This window comes from Pleurodeles waltl, chromosome 7 (genome assembly GCF_031143425.1).
Source record: "Pleurodeles waltl isolate 20211129_DDA chromosome 7, aPleWal1.hap1.20221129, whole genome shotgun sequence".
Classification (NCBI taxonomy): domain Eukaryota; kingdom Metazoa; phylum Chordata; class Amphibia; order Caudata; family Salamandridae; genus Pleurodeles; species Pleurodeles waltl.
The window spans coordinates 447,305,919-447,329,183 of NC_090446.1; the positions used below are offsets into that span (position 1 = coordinate 447,305,919).

The 23,265-nt window shown below is 42.2% G+C and overlaps 1 protein-coding gene across 4 annotated transcripts in view; it reads left to right on the plus strand.

Moving 5' to 3' along the window:
- LOC138304163 (developmental pluripotency-associated protein 2-like) overlaps nt 1-23,265 on the plus strand; it is a 297,216-nt gene that overhangs the window by 139,546 nt on the left and 134,405 nt on the right. For all 4 annotated transcript variants that reach the window (XM_069243990.1, XM_069243991.1, XM_069243988.1 and 1 more), the window contains exon 6: nt 10,222-10,277. In XM_069243990.1, coding sequence (XP_069100091.1) covers nt 10,222-10,277 — 56 coding nt within the window. The remainder of the gene's footprint in view (nt 1-10,221; nt 10,278-23,265) is intronic.

Genomic DNA, 23,265 nt, shown 5'->3' on the forward strand with positions numbered 1-23,265 from the left:
CATTCAGCTGGTGGGCACCCCAATCAGCCTGCACCCACTTTTAACTCCTATACTGCCACAGCACAAGGATCCAGAGTCTGAGCTTTCTGAATCACAGCATCAGCAGAGGGGGAGAGGTGGGATTGGGGGTGGGGGCTGAAGCTCGTGGTGGGGGAAGAGACTATAGTCTTTTTGATATGGTGTGTTGCCAGGAAGCTTGGAACATAAATGATTTCCATATCAGTGGCTTTCAATTGTTCTGTGTTCCTGCTGTCCCTTTGCCATTAGGCCGTCCAAAGGCCTGTCTTGGAGTTTGTCTTGCTTAATTTGGCCAATGTGTTTGCCACCAAATTGTGGAGCTACCCCGGGTACCAAATTATGTCCATGAGACTGATTCGGTTTCCTTCTTCTGATTATTATTTCTATTTTTTACATTTTTTTATTACCAGATTGACTTTATTCATGATTTGGATTTATATCTGAGTTTCTGGGGGAATACCCAGACAGTGTGTGTTATGTGGTGAGGGGATTTTAATGTAACAAAATGCCCCCTACCTGGTGACCGTGTCTTTGGGCTGACTGGCTAGGGGGTGATGTAGCCTATTTTATACATAATGCCTATGAGAAGGCCCTGAACCATCTTATTTTTAAGTTTGGTTTATTGTTCAATACAGATGGTGTGTCTCATAATCTTCAGATTCCTTCAACATTTATTGGGAGAGGAGTGGGATCTACTATCTTTTCTTTTCTTCACTGTTATCCCCCTAGTCCTAGATTGTAAGATTTTGCATCTAGTTTGAGTGATCACAGCCTAGTTATTCTATGACTTAGGCTTCCAGGTATGAAACCACCTGTTTCACAGGGCTCTGAGAATTTGTATTCTAATGAAACAAGGGGATCCATACTAGATGGGGAAAATATTGACTGTGGGAAAGTTTTAACAGACCTTGTGGTCCATGAATAGTGGTTGCTTCATGAGCTGTCCTTCAGATACAATTCACCCTTGATCCATACTGGGTAGCTTTAATACTCTTTGTAAAGCCATGTCTAATCCTTTAAGGAGTAAGAAGACCTTTTCAGAATCTTCCTCTTCTAGATGAGTTAATCATGACTCTTATCTTTCTCATAAGAACTTGCAATTGTCAATTAAGTCTTTCAGCAGAAATTTGAATACTATCAGATCAGTCACACGATTATAAAAGCAAACCTTTGAAAAGAAGAGAGAAGCTAGGGGAAAAAGTCTGGGATTTTTTTAGCTGCTGTCCATTTTGGGAATTCAAAAGCTTTTTGGGAGGTGATAAATCAGCCTTATTTCCAAGAGGACAAAACCCCTACGACTAATACTCATGATCCTCCGGATATCTGGCTAGCTATTTCTCTAATGTCTTTGAGGGTAGTTTGTCTATTTGCCATATCATGGATGGGCTGTTTTTTTTTATTGTTTTTTTTTACCACCCAACTGTGTGAGTAGTCCATGTTCTAGTTCTGTTGGTATCAATGATGTCTCCCTGGCAATTTTGAAGAGTACTCCGGGTAAAGCCCCTGGCCCTGATGGCACTGCAGCTGATGTCTTTAGACAGAAGCTACCCCCGATGACCAATGTTTTGGTCTGTCTTTATGGCTGAGATTCCCTGTTCATGGAGGAAGTCGACCATAGTAGCCATTTTTTAAAAGGGTGACCGAGGATATCCATCTGATTGTCTGATTTCACTTTTGGAATCCTCGGTCAATAATTTGTTTCGCCCTCAGAAATTCGAAGATTGGGCGGAAAAGAGAGGACTTCTCTCAGATGCCCAGTTTCCTTTCAGATGGGGTGTAGGCACAGTGGAGCAGTCCCTTAACTACCTTCGGATCTCTGGAAAAGTATGTTAAAGCTATGAGTGGTTCTGTACATCTTGCCTTCATGGACCTTTCCAGTGCTTTCGATCTGGTGGTCAGGGGCAGGCTCTGGGACCTAATGACAACTGCAGGGGTGGACCCGTCGGTGATCAACATTTTAAAATGCTTAAATTAGGACACCTTGGCCCCAGTTTTCTATACCCTGGATGGGTAATGCACCCTATTTCAAGGTTACTACGTTAGACAGGGCTGCATTCTAGTTCCCTTCTCATTTCTTTTTTTATATAAACACACTAGAACAATTCTTACAAAATACAGGAAAGATTTACTGAGGGTTGGGATGTGACTGGTGCCAGTTTTACTTTGCGTAGACAATGTGGTGCTTTTATTTCAGACTGTGAGCGGATACCAGTCTCTCCTACATTTTTTAAAGAAATTTATGGAGGAATTGCAATTTAAGGTAAATCTCAAAACCTTTGGTATGGTACTGTGCCATAAAACTACTTTCTCTGGATTTTATTTATTGATGACTTTCCAAGAGTCTTGTTTGATTCAAACTTTAAATGGGATAAGCTGTTGACCCAGAGAAGATTAAAGATAGAAATTGCAGCTAAGGCCCCTTTCACATTTGTCACAAAGCTGAAACAAAAACCAGTTGGCCTACGTGTATCCCTGTATAAATCAAAATGTCTTTCTCTTGGAATGTATGGGGCAAGAATTTGGGGTTATATGGATTGCCAGCCCATACAGGTCGCTGAGAACATATTTATAGCTAGATTAGAGCTTGGGAGCACTGCCTGTATTACTCATTCAGAGGTTGGCTTATCCTATATAGAGGATTTGTTCCATCTAGCCTCACTTCTGCTTTGGGTGAAAACCTGGAGTTCTTAATACACAGATTTTTCCTGGCAAATCTTAATTCTGTATGAATTTAGACAACGGGTAAGAATTCCTTGTTTATTTTTCATTAAAAAAAATATTTTCAGATTTGGGCTTAACTCCCTTGTTTCGTTCACCTGAGACTATGCCAATTCAAGGGCCCTCATTCAATAGCTGTTTTTAAACAGTATAGGCCTGAAAAGAGCTGATAAGTCCAAGTGTGTGGATACACTTGAGTTGTACCAAAAAATGACAACTAACTGCATCGATCCATATATGCACTGGTTCTCTGATCATGAACATAGACAACCTGAAACTGGTCAGATGAAATCTGTCGCATTTCTTGGTAGCAGATCTTGGCCAAGGCAGCTGGTTTTCCTCCCTCCCCTGTTGTCCATGTGATGAGACTAGTCAACAATCTTTTATTCATTTTATTTTTTTTCTGCTAATTTTATTCTGTCCCGAGGGCCACATTATGGCATCCTGTTTTGCTCTCTTAACTCTAGATCTGCAAGAGTGAGTTTGAAGCTCCTTCAGTGCTTGGGGAATCTGTTTGTTTATTTCAGTCTTATCAATTTTATTAGTTGTTCCTGTTGGATCAGAATACTGTGAGGGTTTCTGTACTGTCCTCATTTTAGCCTAGAGTTTGTTTCAATGTTTTGCTCTTCTTTCTTCTAATGCATTAAAATGAATTTGTATATTATGCTATGATTGTTTGCTGTTTGTGTTGTCTTTTTATGCCTAACAAATTAGCTGATTAAAAGTATTAACTGACTGAGGTTAGAAGGGAAGTGCATTAGGACTGCATCCAGGAAGCTGAATCTGCAGAATGAAAGATAAGTAGTTGACAGGGCAGTGCAATATATTTTTTTCTTTTTTATTCTTCCACTATTCAATATTGAGTCTGGCCACTAAGAAGGAGACATAGAATATAGCAAGATACAGGAGCCAAGACTTATTCTACCAGAGATCCACTTTTGATTGTCTTGTATAGAGTTTATGCCCATCAAGAGCTTGAGGCAAAAATAGACTAAACCCTTATGTCCCATCATTGTTTCTCTGCAGTGGACAGAGAACATTTAAAGAAGAGAACCGTGTAGGCTCTCTTAAACACAACCAGGAGCCAATAACCAGACCCCCCCACTGCAAGAGGTAAATTTCCACATAAAGGCCAAACCTCTTCTTACAGTATCTCAATCAGAAACGCAAAACAAATCTATTCTCTCCTTATATATGGGATACGAATAAAGGAAATATTCCTTAGAGCTTGACCTGAACAATATAGTAAAATCTCTGAAAAGCTTGAGGCCACCAATGGGACATTAACATGTTTTTACATGCAACGCTCCTTCTGAAGAAAAACAAAATCCTTTCTTCTTTGACTATTCCTGCCAATGCCAGAATCTTAATTTTATTCTAATTCTTGATTCTTAACTAACTGGATGAATAGAAGCCAGGTGTAAAAATTGAATAAAAAGGATGTAGACTTTTTTTTTTATAACTGTTGTTGATGGCATGTCAGGGACTTGCACCTACGACTGCAAAGAGGACAGTCTTTGTAAATTATTTACATTGATTAGAGGATGTCTGTTTTTGTATGCATTGGAGAATTACAACAGTCAAGCATGCTTTGCACACAGCTAAGTATATTTTTTATCTAAACCTCGAATACAGAATTTTTGACACACAAGTGATGTAGCTTCTGTATAATGTTGCTATTAAAACACATACGAGGTACCATTCTTTCATGTACAAGACTCGATTACATCTTGCAGCATTTGTTCGTAATTCACAAGAAGAGCAGCTTTTTAGGTATGTAGTGAATGTTGAAGCAAAGAAGTCTTTGTAAAAAGCTTGTATGGCATTCTCGTGTGTTAATCCATCAACATGCAGATGAGACCCCATTGTGAATTAAAAACCGTGCCCACACTACATCACCTTAATGAAGATTCAAAAATCGAGGTACAAAACCTGAAACCTTACCCTGAGAGGACTGAACTCATGACACTTATGACACTCCTCCTAAAACGTATACATACTGGAAAACAAAACCCGAATCTGATGGTTTTGCTAACAAATTGCTTCTTGACTCAAGTCCACTCACTATGCTTTTAGACTGTCGCCAGTCTCTCTGGAAATCTCACACTGACAGATGGATCATCTTAAGTATACAAAAAAAGTGATGAATGTAATGCTGGAGTTAATCTCAACCACTAGTTACTCGGAGCCGCATCCCAATCAATCATTATTTTGCACACCGTGTCTCCTTCGGACCCTGCTCCAGTTGGTACAGTCTAGCATAAACTGCCAAGCCAGTTTCTCTCTGAGCCAGAACACAAAAAAACCGAGGACCAGTTTTGCCTGACATATGATCTCATTAGCCAGGAACATCTTGGTTCGTGTGAGTGTGCATGGCACCCGTGTCTGGGAATACCTGTCTCTCTAGGGGCGGCACACTAAATTATACAAAAAAGTGACGATATCAGCTCGAGAAGCTCTTTTCCCTTTGAAATGTATCAAACCACTTTCCACAAAGTTTGATGATTGGTCCATCTCATCTATTGTCTTTTTTCAATGTAATTATGGAAAGTATTACTTAAGACCCAGGAAAACGCCTGTGGCACCTTTGAAAGTCACCCTTCACTCTGCTGCCTTTCTAACTGCAGGCACCGAGGGATATGATCACTATTACCCCTTTTTCAGAGACCTCCTTTGGTAACTGATGGAGGCAAGGATCAAATTCATACTTCTCTTTTGACGTTTAAGGCTCAGAATCTTCAACAACCCTCCTTCATTTGCTCTTAACTTCACACCTCATGTGGGACAACAAATTTGATATAGAACCCCATTATCTTAAAATTTCAAAATTCAACTATCAAGCTGAGCACGTTCTTTTTCCAGTGCGGCTTTTTACTATGGAACTCTCCAAGGTGAGATCAGATGAGAAGGAAATGTTTGCACCTCCTGAAATACAAATACTTGTAAAGCAGCCTTTAAATGTCCTATCTGCCCTTCTACAGTCTTTTTCTTAGTCTTTATAGGTTAATGGATTTATCTGTCTCCTTACTAATCGCATATACCTCTCCTGTCTGCTTCTCTTTTCATCCTTATTCTCACCTCCCCAACATGACTTAACTATACAAATGTCTCTGACTGAGTTAGTTACTCTTGGACAGTTTATATGTGCATTTGAGACCTATCTCAGGATTAAAATAGTCCTCAAGTGTGCCAACAACTTGAGGGTAGAGCAGCTGTGTTCAAAGAGGTTTTTTTAGTGTTATGTCTTGCTGTGTGGGTAGGTTCTGGGGTGAGTTGAAAGAATTTGTGATCTTCCAAACTAGTTATGAAGTCATTTGATTGTGACATTTTTTGGTTTGTCACACTAAATGTTCAGGTATTGAAGGATGGACAGTTTAGAGTGTTGGGTGGATATATCTGATATGGTATCTGAAAGGGTATCTGTGAATCATCTGTTATTTGGTGTTGGCCTGTAAAGCAGCTGGAATGTGCAGGTAAAAGTAGGAGTAGACTTTCATCTTAATAGCAATTTATTACGTAATAGCTGCGTGCCTTCAGTCTTTGTGTATGCAGTTGATTTTATTTTTGAAATATCATTGCTAATCCTCCTTAGTTGTGTCCTAATTGATGGTACCTCTGGCTTGGGGATCTTAGTAGAATTGCCTTTTTGGTCACTGCTGCCACGTCACAATGCTTCAATACTGGAAAGCAGGTCTAGTTTTGAATCAATTATTAGTTCAAAGACATTCTGTCTATTGATGGTGCACTGATCAGGATAAAGATAAGGTGGAAATGGTGTGTGGTGGTGGGTGGAGAGGGCAGCGAGCAAGGGAGGAAATTGAGGCAGATTTTGAGTCTGTAGTTGCATAATGGGGTAATAAAAGGAGTTGGTAGTTCTGAAATGTTGCTGAGCAACATTCAGGAGCCGAAGAAGAGTTTGGAGTTGTAGTATTTTTCTTTGTCTGGATAGTTACTTTCCTCGGATGTTTTTATTAGAGATCTAATAGGGTTAGGTTGGTGAGGAGAATGTGTTAGGAGTGCTCCGAGTGGCTCTTGCAAATGGCTCTAAGGTGGTTATCTTTGATAATGGATGTATAAAGTTATGATTGTTGTAGCAAAGCACAGGGGAAGAAAATGATTCAGTTGAAGGTGAGATACTAGGTTTCCTTTTGTGTGTCAGGAAAATGGTGGGAGTGTCTTAATGGAGGTGGGAGTTTGGGGTCCACCTTGAGAGCTCAAAGCTGTAATTGAAGTTAGAATTGCACTTTACTCCTTGTAAGTGTGATGATAGAGGCTGTTGTATAAAAGGTGTAATTGATGGCTGTGATACAGGACAAGAAGGGTTTCACTTGCACATCTACCTAGATTTAGTCTACTGGATTAAACAATATATTGAATGAGGAAGACTGACCCACATTGTGACATGTTTCATTATTGGCTTCCTCATCACACCTTAGTAAGATAACACAGCTAGGGCAGATTCAACCTCAGTTTGAGGGAGCTCTTAATAAGAAACCAGTTGGATAAAGGTGGGATACAGATATGTATAACATTTTCTTGAGATAAACCTTAAGGAATTCCCTTTATTCAAAGGTATCTTGGGTAGGGTTAAAATAAATGTTGGTTGATTATGGGTACAATGATCCATTCATCCTTATTTGGCCAATTTGTCTGCCCATACATATGCCAAAAAAGAATAGTCATCTGGGCTGAAATGATCCCTACTCCTATAATAGACCATCAAGGCACATATGTGGGACAAGGAATTTCCACCATCCACGTTGCTTATGGTAATGACCTTAACTTGGGTCCATTACGCCTGTGATTTGGGAGGTGCAGTAAGTAATCCCAAAGTGCTGTCCTCTTGACAGTAGTAAGACTACAGAGGATATGCTCTCCAACCATACCATGGAGTCGTACCAGACTTAAGTTAGGGTCACTACAATAAGATGTTGAAAGAATGGCACCAGGTGATGGTGTAGAAGACCTGGGTATAGTTAAGTGTGTAAGGGTGGTGTTGAATGGAAATGTGACAGAACTATGATTAAGCTTATACCTAAAGTTGGGTTCTAGGTGAGAATCCGTACCTGCAAGAGAGGGATGGAAGTATTGCTGGAGACAGAAAAAAATATTTGCTGTGAAACTAACATGCATTCATACTGCTACCATTGGATGTGCAGCAGACTTTTCCACAGCTACTGTAGTTATTTCCAATATATACGGTCCAGCCTAAATTACCAAGCCAGATCCAATTTGTCCAATTGTGGACTATGTAGGCCTCTTAAGCCAGGTGCAGCTAGTTCCAGTGAACTTAATTCAAACATTTCATCCATAAGTCCTTTGTATTTTATATTGTGATGTGCCAACTTAAACGGGTATGCCTGGATGCAGGTCCCATTCTCACTGGGACCAAGCGTACCATTACCTTTTTTAGGTTGAGTGCACAAGCGCTTTGACATGTTGTAAGTATTGTGGGATTTTAACCACACACACCTCACGCCCATCATTTTCACTCATTCATGTGCTTGCCTTTGAAAAAACCCTTGATGTCATTGCTAATTGTTTACGTTTGTCCTCCTTGGGGGCAGTGTTATCACCTTGCTGACTGACCCTGTTACATGGATAACTGCACGATACGATATACTTCAGCGTGAGTGAACTATTTTTTTCTGTGTTTCCCCTTCGTGCTACATGGCCCTCACTGCCAACTGCTCAGGCTCCTCCGGGGGTACTGGAGAGCTAGTCACATTGTTCACACTGTTACCTAATCAGTGTAATTTCTTGTCTCTCCCCTTCCCACTCCATAGCTTTCACAAAGTCACTTCTTAGTAATAAATGCTTTACAAAAAAAGAAAATCCACCTGTGGCTCTCCTGGCACATACTACAATATTCACTGCGGTCTGGAAAAGTCATCCCATAATGCTTTGCTGGCTTTGTTCAGCATGATACTTTGTTTAGGTAATTTCGGGGTCTCAACACTAGGTTAGGGGGGACCCCAAAATAACACCTCCCACCATTCAGTCCCTTTTTAAGCTCTCTTATGGCTTAAAACTTTTGTTTTACAGCTTGGAGTAGTTTGTGTTATAAGTGTCTTTATATTACAGTAGGCCTGCTAGGCCTAAAAATGTCTAAGTCACTACGCCCTCTAGGGGCTAAATATGTGGTTGCACTATATTACTTTGTGCCATTCTACTTTCATGTGGTTATGCCCTCCAGGGGCTAATTATATGGTTACGTGACCATGTTTCTTACAAGTGATATTTTTATTGTGGTGTCCTCTAAGGTCTGTTCTGAGCATTATAGTCCACATAATACAATATTTTCTGCACTTGATCGTCCAATAATGCTTTGCCAGGCTTTCTTTTACAAGAGTTATGCGCATAACTAAGCCTGTGGTAGTCCTAGTACAATGGGATCATTTTCAAAACGTTCACCACAACCTGCTTGTGCTGTCTAGACCATCTCTGGGTCCCCACAGTAGTTTAGTGGGGACCCCAAAATAATAACCCTTCCTTCCATTCAGTGTCTTTTTAATCTCTCTCATGGCTAGAACTTTTGTTTTACAGCAGAGTTGTTTGTGGTTTAAGGCTCTTGTTTGTAATATCATTGCAGTAGGTCTGATAGCCCTGAGAATGTGTAATGATCTACATCCTCTAGGGGCTAAATATATAGTAACACTGCTATACCTTGTCATTTTCTTTTCATTGGTTGTGCCCTCTAGGGGCTAACTAAATGGTAACATGACCATGTTGCTTGCAAATGCTATTTTCATTGTGGTGTCTTCTAGGGGCTCTTCTGAGCATTACATTCTAATGCCAAAGGTTTATTTCTGATAACTGTTTTTATTGGGTTTATACGGTAATTGTATATGTTTTAATAATCGTTTTATTGCAGTTATTACCATAACTCAGAACAGCTTCACATCCATATTACACTGACTGTTTGAACACTCTTGATATGTTTGGGTGACCCTTATAGTTTATTTATCTCGTTACTCCTACAGTACTTTCTTGTTTTGGGAATTGTGGTAGCTAACCAGCCATTCTGATGGTGGGGTGGTGAAATTGGTATTCTATTGGAATTAGTATGGCAGATTTAAATTCGGGTGGTATATGACACAATTTTGATTTTTGGCTGCAGACAGAGGAAGAAAGTAAACGGAAGGGCTTTAGTTGTATGAAGGGCCACTGGAATTATGTGGCAAGAAAAGACAAATTTATGAGGCAGGGTTAACCGCTTTGTGGCAAGAAAAGTCCAGTTATTAGTTTACAATGCCAATAGCTCTAACTCAAGCAAATGAGACTCCTTGCATTGCAAATGCTTGTATTCTGCATATATAGGTACAACATCTTGCATGTGTCCACACTACTTTTCAATGAAGGGTAATGCCTGCTCTTGTTTTAGGAAAAAACTCACCTGTGCACCAATAACTGATGTGCTAAAAATGTTGTGTTCTTTGTGGATTTCTAGAATGTTTCATTTGATTTTATTGTTTTATTTGACAGAAACCGTGAAAAAGAAGCGTGGAATGATCAGAGAGGAAACTTGCAAGTACCCGCAGGTGCCATCTGCTTGGTTGTGCTAATTCACAATGGTTATGACTAGCGTTGCCCTTTCGAATGTATTAATTCATGCTTCAGTCCTCACTAATGAAAATCGATGCTCCTTATGCACACTTCATAAGTATATGGATTAATTTTATTTGCAAAGCTTTGTATTAGTGTGTGGATATGTTCTGCTTGAACACACATTCCTACGGTTGTTGCTATGGCCATAATTATAGGGGCCTAGGGAAGTCAAGCCTCTCTGTTTTCGTGTGCCTCGTGCTAGATCACACTCAAAGCGTGAGCCGAAATAGAAAGGCAAAGAGGTAGACTTGGTAACGTTTCACGCAGCGCAGCAGCCAAACTCCTGTGCTGTGTGAAAAAGAAAAAGCAGACCAGCATCTACTAAGGTATGGTAAGATTTTTTTCACTCCTTGTGCTGGTGCACTTGAGGCATCTCTATAATGCAAGCGTTTGTGTCTGTGATATCAAGCATAGGTTTTGTACTTGAAGCCTACCCTTTAAGACAATACTATGCCTAAACATAATTTAACACTTTTCCCACAAAAAATTGTGTTTGCGCTGTATAGTGTTACACCTGCCTCGATGGCGTTTATTTTTTGTCCAAATGTCGTTTTTCTTTTTTTTAAGTAGTAGTTACGGCTTTTCCTCAAGATCCATTGTTGGTTGTATAGAAACCTCCATGTACCATCCATAACATGGACTTTGTTTAATTTTGAAGCTATTTTCCAATGTAAATCAAAATTTGCACTGAAAACAAATCCCAAAACACTTTATGGTTTGTGCCACTTTCGTGATACAAACCCTACACAGTTTGTAAATTTTGCCCCAACGTCATCCTTGTGTACAGCACAGATTGTGTGTGCTGGTGTACCTGTGATGCAACGAATAGAAACTGGTGCTGCACGCCTGCATATTTGTACGCCTCTTCACCTTTTCAATTCTATCTTCCCTTCACATGTCTCCTGCTTTGCTTTACTCCACTTCTTGAGTTTCTTTCCTCCTCTCCTCTTCTCCCTGTGGTCTTCCTCACTTGGTGTCCAGCTTTCTTTCATCGCTCACTTTACTTCCATTCTTCCCTTTCATTTCTTCCCTCTCAGTATCGTTTGTACATGCACACTTTGTTAGCTCTGTTAGATGGCCTGCTCATAATTTGTATTCGTAGTTTTTTAGTGCAGATTTACTATGTTTTAGAAAATACAATGCAGCAACAAAAGTTGATACACGGCTGTGCTTCAAAAGGAGAGAGAGATAAAGACCACACCATATCTACTGCCGCACGTTAGGCTTCAGTGCTCCAACACAGACTTTTGCACCATAGTACAAGGGTGTGTGCATACTGTCAAGCATAGTTTGTACTAATGGATACCTTTCCAGGTCAAAATATTAAGCTGAGACATAGTTTAACACTTTTCTTGCTTCGTGTTTGCGCTATAAAATACAGTTCACATACAAATTTGGAAAAAGTGTTGAGACTTTCAAAGCTTACTCCATTGTTAAGCCTACCCTGAGGAGGTGCCATTTTATTTGGTGCGAATCCCAGTCTACAAATGTGAGAAATGGAGATTTGACCATGTACTATCTATTAGATATCTCATTGAGGCAAAGTAACACATAGTATTAATTTGCTTCACTTTAGACAACTTTCCAGTGCAAATAATGACTTGATAATGAAATCCCAACTCAACACTTTTACTAGGTTTGCTTCACCTTTATGATGCAAAGCTGGTGCAAAGTTTTACTAAATTTCCCTATTAGTATCTTTAAAAGGTTGGTGGTGTGGTGTTTTTTGTTTTGTTTTTTTAAACGGATAATATAAAGGACCTAAATAAACGTTTGTTTTTATATGGTACCTCATAATGCACATTTGCCATTTCGAGTGTAAAGAAATGCCACTTTTTCCATGATCACCCCCAAAGTGTTGCTGGCTTTTCGAGACTTAAGTTGCACAGAGGCCTGCTAATCAGACCTCAGTACCGATGCTCTGATCCTAAACCCTTAAAAGGTTTATGTCTGGTTGATTCACCAAAAGTTGTCAAAAGTGAACTTACTTGGAAGGCCCTAGTACATGGCAGGGGTACCCATGGCCTTTAAGTTAGTATCGTTCGTGGCCTGAAGCAGTTATTGTGCCACCACAAGGATGGCAAAGTAATAGTCCTAGCTTGTCATTGCTGGAAGGTGAGGAAGTTCTTGAACTTCTAACCCAACTTTACCATTAAAACTCATGACAGAGACCAGAATTTAATAGATCTATCATCCCAACAGTAGGCCTATTGACCCCTAAGGGAGGGTGCTGCATAGTTAAAAAGTGGAACAGGTGTTCTGTTTCTACAGTAAAAAAAATTAAAATCAAATTGTTGTTTTTACCATTGAAATACTAGTTGCCCCATTGGTGAGTACAGGGTTACATGCTGACAACTTATCTGTGCTAACCTCTGAATGGAGCTACTAAAACTGGTCCTTCAATATATCAAGAGTTGTTGCATTAACCCTCACTTGACTGACTCGTCAAATTTAAGGTAACATTTATATAAATGGCAACTTTAGAAAGTCACCACTCTGTTGCTCAAAGTTTTCCAGTGACAGTTACGATTGCCTTCTTCTCTCCTGGTGGGAGGTCTTAATGACCCTAGGGAAGGAACACAAAGCGCCTTCTGTTGGAAGGGGAGTAACTGCTCCCTGGCAGGAAGGCCAAACAAGGTGTGAGCCCAAAAGGCGAGCTTCAAAGGGGAAGCTGCATTTGAGGGGCAATTGGTGGAGACACACCGGCGGGCCAGCTCATTTGTTCTGGTAGGCAGTTTGGTGCCAGGAACGGGGAGGGGGGAAGTTACAAAACCAATTTTCCAATGGGCATGGAGCCCTCAGGAGGTCTTATCTCTAGGGTGGGCTACCGAACTCCGAGATAGGGGGTTTTACTATCTTGGGACTGGGCAGAATATTACATTCTGGGGTAGCTAGCTGCCAGACTTTGCAGGGAGTAATTAGGTGGGAGCCAATCTGGTAGCCTATTGGCTAGTAGTCACTCCATCCCCAAAGGGCAAATACTAGGCATTCGAGTGGCAACAAGATCACAACTGTACTAAAGAGGACCATCAAAGTTCTGCCCTACTGGTTCCTTGGCCCAGCAAAGATAGGTGGCAGCAAGGACTTATCAGCACCTGCTGATTTTGAGCTTGCAAAGAAAGGCCTGTGTGTCCCTGCTTGAGGAAAAGTTATCCTCGAGCCCCAGACAGAAGTGTATCCAAGAATCAATTGGCTGACTTCCTGTTACAGCTACAGGGCCACAGAGGCTGAAGGAGCCTGCCTTAACAATCTGATAGCCAAGATTGCTTGACCACCAAAGTAGAGCTTGGCGAGATCAAGTCTCAATGATCAAAAGTTACGCCCATGTCTGCTGTACATGGGAAAGTCATGGGAATGCAGTTCCATTGCCCAAGACAAACATTATTCTCAGTTAAAGCTAACCACTGGTTTAGCTGTAATCGGAGGCCAGAAGACCAGTGCAACTGTGTTTTGGCTGGACATTAACCAGGCTTGAGGGACATCAACCTCTCTGTGGCCAAAGTTGCCCCACTGTGTTCATGGACTGAGAGGGGCCCCAAGGAAACTCCCACACCATCACAGGATCCGCATCTGCAGCATCCGGTATGCTGTGCATCAGAACAACTTCGTCCATAGAACACAGAACTGGACTAAATACTGCTTTGACTTCAGTGTAACTGTTCTGTAAAGCCTCATTGTTCCCGATCTTTGCCATAGTTGGTCACCCAGACTGGGCCAGAGTAGTCTCACTCAACTGTACAAAAGTTTTCCATGTAACTGCCAACCATGGTAGTTGCTAATACGTATTTGTGATTTGAATGAAAAGCAGTGATTTATGTGCTTAGTAATTTATATTTTCAGAACCCTCTGATGGATTTTGTTCATTTTGGTAACTAAAATTTATATAAAGAGCTTTCTTTATTTTTTTTATAAATTGGTGTTTTATTTCCATTGTGTGGTTTCTTTCTTATCCAACTGTTTTGGTACTTCTAAATGCTCTGCAAATGTTCTTTTGACAAAGTATGATTGCTAAAAGCCACAGCTACCCAGGGTTGAGCAAAGGTTTTGCAAACAAGCCTGAATGAATCTAAGACGAGTTGGAGAGTTCATTGTACGGGTATCAACATCAAAAGGGGGACAGGGAGGTTGATGGTCCAGTGTACATTGCACGACCAGGGCTTAATTTGAGATGGTGGTTTCCGGTGCAGGGTACCAGCACTTATTTTTCTGCCTCAAACATTTACTGTGAGCAAAAGACAAATATGGGAAAGGCAGACGAAGAGAAAAACGAAACAGCATCACAAAGGGAGAAAACAGAAAGCTGCAAAAGTGAGCTCAAGGGGCAGGGAGTGCCTGTAAATTGATTAAAGAGGCCAGAGATGGCTTCAGAATTTTGCCGCTTCAGTATTCCATGCTCTCACATTTAACTGCAGCAGCTGCGTGTTTCAGAGAAGCGCTTTTGGCATCATCCCTTTTTTTTTTTTTTTTTTTTTTTTTAACAAATCAAGCACTGTGAACGACAAACTCGCACAACCACACCATTAAACTACTTTCCTCACACTGAGTATGATAAAATACCAGGTGTTTTTATTAGCAAATATAATGTTATACCTTTTCCAACTTCAGTAGAATGGAAGGCTAAGTTTGGTGTGGTAGGATCAAACTCATGACCTGCAGATTGCAACATTTATCAGAGGCAACCATTTAATTCAGTGCGCCATCTTCATCGATCAGTGACTTAAATACTCACCACTGACAAATTCCAGGGTTTGCAAATGACCAGTTCAGATGTTAATAAAGCCACCTCAGCCTTCCATCCTTCTGATACCAGTAAATTGAATACCGTTATAATAGATAATGGTTCTTACACATGTGTACAAAGTGTTATAGAACAATAAGTTACTATACATGGTACTATTTGTGTACATATAGTGCTGTTGAGTGTGCATACGGTTTGGGACAAGCATACAGATGTGTTACTGCATCTGTAGAAAACACATTTCCATTTCATACACACTGAATAATGTTGCACCTATCCACGTTGCTGTTACATCAGGTGACTGTGACATAAAACTAGTGATTATCGAGGGGATGTTTCTTTAAATTTAATTAAAATGTATTGAGCATCGTCAATAGTTCTGAATTTCATTGGTAAATTAAAATTTCAAATTATTATTCATAGAAGTATGTGAAGTGACTGAAACCAAAACTGAACGCGGCACACCTAGGATTAACCCTGCTCCAAGACAAAAGCAAAATCTGCTTGAACGTACAAAAATGCTATGTGTTAGCATAAAGGAAAGCTCCGTACAGCAGCTAAAACAGGAAAGAGAAATCATGGTAGAGGCTTCCTGAGATGATAATGATATTAACTTGTTTTTTGTTAAGTCCTTCATTCTGCTGGTCTGCCATTTAGAAGCATGGTAAATGAATGGTGTTATAGGTACCACAGTTAATGCTGCGCACTTAACCAAACTCTGAATCCTGGCAAAGCTGCCTCCCATCCTTCTAACTATCGACCTGTAGATGGTCCCATATTTGGTTTGTATCCCCAACAGGAAGCTTTCAATTCACTCAGCTATCCTGCTCAGAAAATGGGAGATTGGGAGATGCATCGAAGGATCACTGCAGTTTTTGGCACAGTAGTAAAGTAGCAGGTTTTAAGGATGAGCATAGCCCACACAGGCCACAGCGGTTGTAGTATGAATCAAATATTGCAAGTGCATGCATTTGTCCCCATGTACCCTGCTAGATCAATGACTCAGAGCAGATGTCTAATTTTTAGGTCAGGCGTAAGCATTCGACATGCTGTATACTTTTAAGTATACTTATACTGTTGTTAAAAGCTATTTCATTTGTTGGTTGCAGTGTCCTTTAAAAATCCTTGCTTGCTAGTGGTCAGTTCTGCATCTTTGTCCTGCCTTTTTCTCTTTGGGAGCAGCACCAACTACTGTAATTACGCTATCTCCTGTTTGTCTTCTGTAGGGGACTTTTTTTTTTTTGTTTATTTTTTTTATAGTATTTGCCGGTTTGTCTTGTATTGTGGGTGCTTGTTCAGTCCCTCCTCCCCACCAGCTCCCTCTGCAAACATAAAACCAAAAGCAGAGGGCTGGCTCCAGTGCAAATTTTTAACAACGCACATGCTGGAGTCAGGACAATATCTGAGCTAGGCAGAGCCTGCTGCCATGTGATCAGCAGCTTATCAGCTCTGAATCGCTGCCAGCAACAGGACCGGAAGAACCCCTCACCCCTCCCCTGCCTCATTTTGCAAAAAAGCCTCCGCTCTATTTCCCAGACCTTCAGTCTGGAACAGGCGTTTGATTTAATTTGTTTCCACAGAATTTCGAGGAGAGAATCCCAGCTGTTAAAGTGGGCGCAGGGACGCATCCATGTTATCTATTTTGCACAACATATGAGAGTCATTATTTACTAAGGCAGAGCTCGACAGTGCCCTACAATGTACAAAGACCCTCCGTTAACTGGACTTGGTGGGACAGGATTTGTGAGTGAGTGGTGGGTTGGAATGATTGTGTTTTTAACATTGCACATCATGTTGGCCGGGTCTGGTTTCCTTTCAAGTGCCTAATTGTACCAGATTAGCTGAATACAATGTTATCTGGTGCATAGACAGCCTCATTGGAAGTTCAGCTGCACTCAACTGTCAAGGGGCAGCAGGAAATGTTGTTGTGTGCGCAGCTCAAGGCAGAGAGATTCCACCATGAATCTCTAGATGATTTACTTAAGCCTCAAACTGCTTTCCTCAGCATCATTCTGCTTTCTTTCTGCCCTCATTTACAAAATGACATTTAAAATAATGCATAGGCTAAAACCTTCAGTATGTCTTTTTTTAATAAAAGGTGTTTTTATACATTGGCGCATCTGTGCATGTGAGTGCGTTTGGGAAAAGTCTATTACCTCAAATCCTCACCGCCATGAACTTTGCCTCTTAGGGGTGTAGTGTTTGCATCCCTGCCCCAGCCTTCCATAATTGTGAAGGAGTCTGACCAGGAAGAGGGCTGAGGGGAAGCGACAGTAGGAGGGATTTTTTCTTTCCTTGTTGCACGATCCCACATGCTCCCTAGTGCATTCTTGCTAGCTCCATCTTTGTTGTTTACTCCTCTGCATTGTTAACTTGGTTTATTCTGTTACTTGTTTGTAAGTATGTGTGGACGGGAGATTCATGAGGCTTTCAGTCACTTATTTCCCACAGGAAAGCCCGATCAGTCCTTTTTTGCTGTTCACCATAGATGCTGTTCTTGCAGCATGAGAGAGGCAAGAAAGAAAATGTACTTGAAATGGGACTTTAGGAAGAAAAATTAAACAAGTGCAAAAACTGGCAACAACACTGACTGATGAAGCTAATTGGTCTGGTTCATTTTTGTTGTTGCTTGCCTTCTCGTTGTGCTCTGTAGTTTTGCTGTTTGTATGCATTAAACCCACCTGGGTATTTCCTTGACTGACTTTCAGTGTGCTTCAAACGACTATAGCAGCAGTTCTATATGCACAGTCAATTATCGACTCGAAAAGATGAAAGGCTGATGTGGCATTAAATGCACTAGAGCTTGTGACCTAGACAGAAGTCAGGGTGTATATATCCTGACGAAGACCTCCCTATCTTGCCAGGAACACACATCCACCCATTCCTCACAACTAACTGCACTTCTTGACACTTTTTACACTAAAACTCCCATTTATTTTTCATTTATAGCCACAATTAATAAAATACAGCTAGTTATCCGTACGCCTGCCCAAGCCTGCAGCTGCTTATTTTGCAACCAAATCTGCACAAAAACACCAGACTCTGAGAGTGTAATTTAGAAATACTATGATCTCCGTACATGATCGTTGGGTCATATTTTTCATTGCACAGGGCCAACTCAGCCATTCATAATTCTAAGGGCAATAAAAGGATTGCCCCTGACTTGAATAACACCACTGTCGCTTACTGCGGTGCTCTCATAGTCCATCTGTTAAGTGGTAGATTAAAGCAAGTTACTAATTGTAATTTCCATTTTTAACCTTCTTTTTAAGGTTGTTACTTTAATTACGTAAATACCATATTTTTACATCTGAGAATAGAGTACACATGGCAATTTTCCTTTCTTGGGGAGATGGTGGCAACTAAATTTCTCATACTGCAAGTATGAGAGAACATTTTATTCCCAAATATTTCTTTATATCACTCAGAGGCTCCAAAGAAAGTGCCACAATGCTGTTATGCGATTAAGTGACATTGATGTACAAGTTAATGCTACCAATGCTCATTTTACCTCTTTGGATTAAGGGCTGAAGGTGGAGTTGGCCCTGCAGGGATTACATTTAAACGCTGTGGTTTACAGGTAGATCTGTATAGGAGGCGCTCTGCCTGGGCATTGCAGCACTCCAGAGGGTGCAATCCTGTGCACTGCATTTTAGTGAACACTAAGGAGTAACAAGTGGTATGTCTGAAAGTGCCTCACGACATGAGCCTCAGCTTCTTACTGCTGCCATGAGCATATCAATATTTTGCATAGTCTTTCATCCCTAATAACTGGTATCTTCAGCATTGTGTTACTCATGTTGTCTACCTCAATAAAATGTCCTGTGTTCTGACTGGAACCTTTGATGTACAAGTTTCTATTCATTATGTGCATTAATCTACAGAGCTAGCCTGTTTGACGAAATATTGGCTATTCTGATCATCACTGATTTGATCATTTCCAGCGTAACAAGAACTGAAAAACCTAACTCTAGGTATTTTATAGTGAATACCCTTTCTGAACTTGAAAAAACACACACCTATATCAAATGTTACAAAAAGATCACTCTTGGTATACAGTAAACAGACATACGTTTGTACAACCTAGAACCGGTGGCACCATTGTAGTGATGCAGCCTTGTCTGATGCGTAAGCCCTCCCTCGCTTGGTGCTTGGGAGCCCTACATTTAAAAGCACTGGGGGAAAGCTGCTTGACCACCTACATACATATCTGGCTCGTATTCAAAGCATATGATTAACACAGAATTGGACTCTCTATATAGAGAGGGGCTTGCTGTGTCTGATCTTCCCAGTTCTTCAGGCCTATAGAAACTTTTGAAGAGTCAAAGTGCATCACATTCCGGTTCGGGTTTAACCCACCTCTCACCAGCTGCCCTTCTTTTGGAAGCCATGTAATCACTTCATTGTGCCAATTGTCAAATAGTTGGGTTATTGCCTCATGCAATGTCATTCTTTCTGTCCCTTGAACAAAACCAGGTCAAATGATATTGTTATAGGTGGGGTCTCTAGTTGGCAGTCGGTTTGCACCCTGTCCAAGTAGGGACCCTCACTCTAGTCAGGATAAGGAAGATACCGGCTCAGATAACCCCTGCTCTCACCCCCTTGGTAGCTTGGCACGAGCAGTCAGGCTTATCCCAGAATGTGTAAAGCATTTTCACATAACACACAGTAACAAATGAAGACACTACAAAAGGACACCACACCAGTTTTAGAAAAATAGCCAATATTTATCTATATAAAACACGACCAAATATGGTAAAAATCCACCATACACTAATAAATATTTGAATTCTGCAAGATTTTCGTAAAAATACAGTTCCTTGCAGTCAATAGCTCCACCTGGGGCTATCACGGCATCGTGATCAACAAAACCAACCGTTCAGGCCAGCCGCGGCGTCGCGGGCCAGCTACAGTGTCGGGAAGACCTGCAAACAGTACCTTTGGAATTGCAGGGTGTCGTGACCCTCGCGGTGAGCTCCGGAGAGCAGCGCTGCTGATGTCGAGGTGTTCGTTCCAGAGTTGGTGCGGGTGTCATCTGGCCCTTGTAGTCACATGCCTTTGGGATTGAGCTCTGGACTGATGAAGTCGGGAGTGCTGGTGTGGATGGCATCGGGGCTGCAGTGTGAAGCAGGACGATACGACGTGCGGTGCCCCCAGGTTACGGAGCAAGCAGTGGCTTGGTGACGGCATCCAGTGGCGTTGGTGAGACCAGGGCTGCGGTGTGAATTGGGGCGGTGCAATGTGCGGTGTCACCAGGTCATGATGCACGCAGCGGTGTCCCCAGTAGACCCAAGCCAGTGATGTGGGACAGGACAGTGCTTTGTGACCTTCATGAGCTGGTGTCCACAGGTCACAGTGCAGGCAGGATGCCTGGTGACAACACTCGAGTCAATGGTGCTGGAGTCTGTAGATTGGGTCTGCAGGTGGGATGGGACAGTGCTCTGTGTACCTCACGAGCAGTGTCCACAGGCCACCAGGCAAGGAGCGGTGCTGGTGTCAGCAGGAACGGCGTTGTCTGGAATGCCCAAGCTGCGGTGTCAGCAGGCAATGCCAGAGTGAGGCCCACAGGTCGCGGTGCAAGCAGAGACTCTGAAGTTGTCCGATGATGGCGGTGGTGAGACCAGGGTCGCGGTGTGAAGCGGGGCAGTGCAGCTCCGTGAGGCGACAGGTCACGGTGCAGGCCAGTGGCTTTGTTGGTGACGTCAGTGGTTTCTCCTCTTGAACAGTACAAAACAGTTTCCAGTGCTGCAGGTTGAGGAACCTGAAGTCTTTGGTGTCTGAGACTTCCAACAGGAGGCAAGCTCTACTCCAAGCCCTTGGAGAACTTTCTCAAGCAGGACTCCCAGCAAAGTTCACCCTTTGTACTCTTGTCAGGCAGAAGTAGCAACTGCAGGCCAGTCCATCAAAACAACACAGCAAAAGGGCAGTGCTCCTCCTCCAACTCTTCTCCTGGGCAGAGGTTCCTCTTAATTCCAGAAGGATTCTAAAAGTCCAAAGTTTTGGGTTTTCTTCTTCTACCCCGTTCTGCCTTTAAAGTTGGCAAACTTCAAATCAAAGTCTCAAGTGTTTGCAAGATCTTTCCTTGCCCGCGCCAGGCCGCAGACGCACGCCAGGGGGTTGGAGACTGCATTGTGAGAAGGCAGGCAGTCTTTTCAGGTGTGAGCAACTCCTCCTCTCTTCACTCTAGCTCAGATGTCCCATCAGGATATGCAGGGTACACCCCAGACCCATTTGTGTCAGTCTTGCGGGAATTCACAACAGCTTAACTGTCAAACTAACCCAGACATGGAATCCACAAACAGGCAGAGTCACAGAATTGTTTAAGCAAGAAAATGCCCACTTTCTAAAAGTGGCATTTTCAGACTCACAATTCAAAACCCAACTTCACTAAAAGATGTACATTTTTAATTGTGAGTTCAGAGACCCTCAACTCCATATTTCTGTTTGCCCTCAAGGGGAATCTGTGCTTTAAAGTTATTTAAAGGCAGCCCCCATGTTAACCTATGAGGGAGATAGGCCTTGCAACAGTGAAAACCGAATTTGGCAATATTTCAATGTTACGACATATAAAACACCAGTACATGTCCTACCTTTTAAATACACTGCACCCTGCCCACGGGGCTACCTTGGGCCTACCTTAAGGGTGCCTTACATGTACCAAAAGGGAAGGTTTGGGCCTGGCAAGTGGGTACACCTACCAGGTCAAATTGGCAGTTTACAAACACGCACTCTTTCTTTCTTTCTTTCTTTCTTTCTTTCTTTCTTTCTTTCTTTCTCTTGCTCTTTCTTTTTCTTTCTCTTTCTTTTTCTTCCTTCATTTCTTCCTTTTTCTTTGTCTGTCTGTCATTCTCTTCTCTCTTTTATTCTTTTATTCTCTCTTTTATTCTCTTTTATTCTTTTATTCTCTCTTTTATTCTCTCTTTTATTCTTTTATTCTCTTTCTTTCTCTCTTTTATTCTCTCTTTTATTCTCTTTCTTTCTCTCTTTTATTCTCTCTTTTATTCTTTCTCTCTTTTTCTCTTATTCTCTTTTTCTCTCTTTTATTCTTTCTCTTTCTTTCTCTTTTATTCTTTCTCTTTCTCTCTCTTTTATTCTTTCTCTTTCTCTCTCTTTTATTCTCATTCTCCTGCCAGCCTGCCACACACAAGACATGTTGCTGGCCACATGAGGAGAGTGCCTTTGTCACTCTGTGGCCAGGAACAAAGCCTGTACTGGGTGGAGGTGCTTCTCACCTCCCCCTGCAGGAACTGTAACACCTCAAAGGCTCACCCCCTTTGTTACAGCGCCCCAGGGCATCCCAGCTAGTGGAGATGCCCGCCCCTCCGGCCACCGCCCCCACTTTTGGCGGCAAGGCTGGAGGAGATAATGAGAAAAACTAGGAGGAGTCAGGACAGTCTCTAAGGTATCCTGAGCTGAGGTGACCCCTACCTTGAGAAATCCTCCATCTTGAGTTTGGAGGATTCCCCCAATAGGATTAGGGATGTGCCCCCCCCCCCCACGGAGGAGGCACAAAGAGGGTATAGCCACCCTCAAGGACAGTAGCCATTGGCTACTGCCCTCCCAGACCTAAACACCCCTAAATTCAGTATTTAGGGTCTCCCCAGATCCCAGGAAATCCTATTCCTGCAACCTGAAGAAAGGACTGCTGACCTACAAGCCTGCAGAGAAGGAGGACGATGACAGCTGCTTTGGCCTCAGCCCTACCGGCCTGTCTCCAACTTCAAAAACCTGCTCCATCAACGCATCCGACAGGGACCAGCAACCTCTGAAGCCTCAGAGAACTGCCCTGGACTAAAGGATCAAGAAACTCCCATGAACAGCAGCCCTGTTCAAAACCAGCTACTTCTTTGCAACAAAGAAGCAACTTTCAAAGACTGCACGTTTCCCGCCGGAAGTGAGAGACTTCTCACTCGGCTCGAGAATCAAAGAACAAACACCTTAGGGATGACTCCCTGGCGACTGCGACCCCGTGAGTAACCAGAGACGACCCCCCTGTGCCCCCACAGCGATACCTGGAGAGAGAATCCGGAGGCTCCCCCTGACCACGACTGCCTGTAACAAGGGACCCGACGCCTGGAACCAACACTGCACCCGCAGCCCCCAGGACCTGAAGGAACCGAACTTCAGTGCACGAGTGACGCCCAGGTGGTGGCTATCCCGAGAAGCCCCCCCTGTGCCTGCCT